The 3,268-nt window shown below is 70.3% G+C and overlaps 2 protein-coding genes across 2 annotated transcripts in view; one reads left to right on the top strand and one right to left on the bottom strand.

Annotated features, from left to right (window-relative positions):
• Window positions 1-17: 17 nt before the first annotated feature.
• Window positions 18-985, bottom strand: MNEG_11362 (hypothetical protein; the record flags this gene model as incomplete). The annotated part of the gene is made up of 1 exon (XM_014040168.1): window positions 18-985. A coding segment is annotated over one exon (968 nt), but the record flags the coding sequence as incomplete, so codon positions are not given.
• A 323-nt stretch (window positions 986-1,308) lies between these two features.
• MNEG_11361 (Mitoferrin-1) overlaps window positions 1,309-3,268 on the top strand; it is a gene marked incomplete at both ends in the record, with an annotated part of 3,119 nt that continues 1,159 nt past the window's right edge. Inside the window, 5 exons of the mRNA XM_014040167.1 lie at window positions 1,309-1,551; window positions 1,831-1,935; window positions 2,249-2,346; window positions 2,617-2,782; window positions 3,041-3,129. Of these exons, the coding sequence (XP_013895621.1) occupies window positions 1,309-1,551; window positions 1,831-1,935; window positions 2,249-2,346; window positions 2,617-2,782; window positions 3,041-3,129 (701 nt within the window). The remainder of the gene's footprint in view (window positions 1,552-1,830; window positions 1,936-2,248; window positions 2,347-2,616; window positions 2,783-3,040; window positions 3,130-3,268) is intronic.

The following is a 3,268-nucleotide window of genomic DNA, read 5'->3' as shown; positions in this document are numbered from 1 at the left end:
CGAGCTCCCCCGGCGACGCCGCCGCGAGCCGCGCCAGCCGCGCCCGCTTGCCGCCGGCGCCCGGCGGCGCCAGCCCGCAGCCGGCGCCGCACGTCGCGCAGCGCAGCGCGCCGCCCTTGACCGCAGCTGGAGAGACCGCATCGCCGCCACCGCCGCCACCGCCGCCACCGCCGCCGCCGCCGCCGCTGGCTGCCTGCGAGGCTGCCTGCAGCTCCCACCCGAGCAAGGCCAACAAGTCAGCCGCGCCGCCGGCCTGCAGCACCCAGGCCCCGCCCCCGCCGCCGCCCCTGCCGCCGGGCGCGGCCTCCGGCGGCCGCGCCAGCCGCGCGAGCCGCTCCTCTGACACCCCGAGCAGAGCCGCCAGCGCCGCAACCCCCGCGCCGCCGCTGCCCCCGCCGCCGCCGTCGCCGCTGCCTGCTGCGGCCGCCAGCCGCCGCAGCGCGGCCGCGCTCAGGTCTGGCAGCCGCTCCGCCCGCCGCAGCCCCGCCGCGCGGCGGGCGAAATCCCCGCGCAGCCGCACCGCGGGCGCCGGCGGGAACGACAGCAGCCCCCGCGGCGACGGCCGCGCGCGCCAGGGGCAGAGCTCGGAGTGGTTCTCCAGCAGGAGCGCCGCGAACTTGGCGGCCGCGGCCCCGCGCGCGGCAGCGGTGGCGGGCGGGAGCTTTGCTGCGATCTTGGCGCCACAAAACTCGCAAGACAAGCGGTCCGGGGCGACGTTGCGCCACCCCAGCAGCGCGCACGCCGCGGGCGCGAGGGCGGGCGGCTTGGCGAACCACGTGGCGGGGCGGTAGGTGCGGAGGCGCTCCAGTAGGGCGCCGCGGTCGTCGGGGGCGTAGCGGCCGCGGACCGGGGCCGGCGGGGACGCGGCCGCAGTTGGTGATGCGGTTGCAGCTGCTGTGCTGTCGCCGCTGCCTGGACTGGGGCCTGGTGTGCTGTCCCATATCAAGCTATCTAATGCTCCTTGTACTGCAGCAACCTTGTCCATGGCGACAAAGTCGCAGGACGTCCTAGATCAAATCCCTGTAGTTCACAACGGAAGCATGTTTGCTCCAGCGCGTTTCGCAGGTGTCATTGCACGTTGTACAAATACACAATGATGTGCATGTGTGCTGCGGATCTGATACGTAGTCACTCAAGTACAAGAACAGCGTAGCAGTATCATACTCCCACTACGGTAATTCAACGTTCGCACAGACGTCATTCAATCATGTACTTGTGACACAACCGCCGGGTACGGTCCTTCAACCCCGACGGCGACGATCTGTCGGACCTTTCGCGCGCCAAGCGAGGCAGCAGCTCAGCCTGGCCATGAGCCGCAGCGAACATCAGTCCTTAGACTTGACAACGCGCGGCTACACCGTCGCCAGCGTCGTGGAAGGCCCCGCTGCGGCAGCTGCTGTCGCCGCAGCGGCGCGCACCAACCCTGGGCACTTGCGCGCGGCCGTGGCAACCATGGCCGACGGCGCGCGGCGCGGCGACGCTGTGCACGTGCCTGCAAGCGACGCGTCGACCTCGGCAGCCGCCTCTTATGACGGCTTGACCTTTGTGTCGGTGAGGACCTGCCCTGGCAACCGCAGTGTCCCGGGAAGCATTTTGAGCGCCCATCGCGCGCACCGCCCACCAGGACGATCCCGCAGCGGGACCAAAACCTGTGGGTTTCCTGTGTTCGCCTGGCGGTTCGAGCAGCCGCTGATGTCGACGCCTGCAGCAGCCGACCAGGCGTTCGCTAGGCCCGCCAAACCTGCGGCACCCCTCTGCGCCCATACCCCCGCCGTCACCCCCCCCCCCACTACGCCACCTCGCGGCGACCGGCGGCGCCGTCGCCCGCAGCACATGCTGGCCGGATCCGTCGCAGGCGTCGTGGAGCACACCGCCATGTACCCAGTTGATACGATCAAGACGCGCATGCAGGCCCTCAGCCACCCCGGGCAGCGGGTGCGCAGCCAGGGGGCCACAGTTTCATAGTTTCGCCGCAGCAGCTCGCCCTCAGGCTGCCCCGGCGATGGCAGTCCGCGCATGCAGCCGCGCGCACGCTCTGCTAAGCAGGTCCTGCAGCGGCAGCTTCTTTGGCGCACGTGTGCGTGCATGCATGCTCGTTTCCGAATCGATGCATGCTGTCAATCGCAGACCCCACTCGCTCGCTTTTGCACCGATCAGGCGGCCCACCAAGCCGCGCTGCAGCCGTCGCGGGACCCTTGCGAACCTGCCAACCCCTGCGGCGCATATCGCCCCCGCTTTTTGCCCGCAGCTACACACATCGACCATCCAGGCGCTCAGGGCGGTGCTGCGGCGGGAGGGCGCGCGGGGGCTGTACCGCGGCGTTGGCGCGGTCGCGGGGGGCGCAGGGTGAGCTGCGGGGTGCGGTGGTGGGGTTGCGAGCGCCGCCCTCGCACGGCCGGCCGCGCCGCGGCTTTGGCAGTACAGCACAGTGCGAGCGCATCGCGTAATCATCGCAGCTGCGCACGGCCCGATATGACGAAAACGAGGATGCGGCGATAGCGTAACGGGCATGTGCTGCACCACGGTCGTCAAGCCGTGGCCTTGAACAGAGGCTGTCCCCATGCCTTAGTCCCCTGAGCTCGCTCGCGCCCTTCCGCCTTCCCACCCTCTCCCCAGCCCCGCGCACGCGCTGTATTTCGCGACCTACGAGGCGGCCAAGTCGGCCCTCGGCGGCAACGCCGGCGGCCACCAGCCGCTGGCGGCCGCGGCGGCGGGGGCGACGGCCACACTGGTGAACGACGCGGCGATGACGCCGTTTGACGTCATCAAGCAGCGGCTGCAGGTGGGGCCACGTCGGCATGTGTGGAGGGGGGATGCGGGGTGTCAGCGAAGGCAGCACCACGCCCGCAGCCGATTTGTAGATTTAAAGCACCGCGAGACACCGCAGGAGCGGCGGCCCAGCTGACGCGCGTTGAAGTTCAGCAGCTGCGGCCGCAGCCTGGTGAACCATGTGCGCCACGCCTCCCCTGGAAACCACCCCAAAACCCTGCTGCGTCGCGCCACGTGACGTGTGACGTGTTCCTTCATGGTTGCGCCCCAGGTGGCCCACAGCCCCTACAAGGGCACCCTGGACTGCGTGAAGCAGGTGCTGCGGCAGGAGGGCGTAGGGGCGCTGTTCAGGTCCTACAGGTGCGGGGCTGGCTGGAGTGTCAAAGGGTGTATTGAGCAATCGGGCAGGTGGCCATTCGGGGGTTGGGGTCGAGGAGTGGCAGGGGTGCGTGTGTGGAGGGATGGGTTTGTGGGCGACGAGGCATGGCAAGTGTGTGCG

Source organism: Monoraphidium neglectum (assembly GCF_000611645.1).
Source record: "Monoraphidium neglectum strain SAG 48.87 unplaced genomic scaffold scaffold02708, whole genome shotgun sequence".
In the NCBI taxonomy this organism is placed as follows: Eukaryota; Viridiplantae; Chlorophyta; class Chlorophyceae; order Sphaeropleales; family Selenastraceae; genus Monoraphidium; species Monoraphidium neglectum.
The sequence above is the reverse complement of the archived record's forward strand: the minus strand, read 5'-3'. Positions and strand labels throughout refer to the sequence as shown.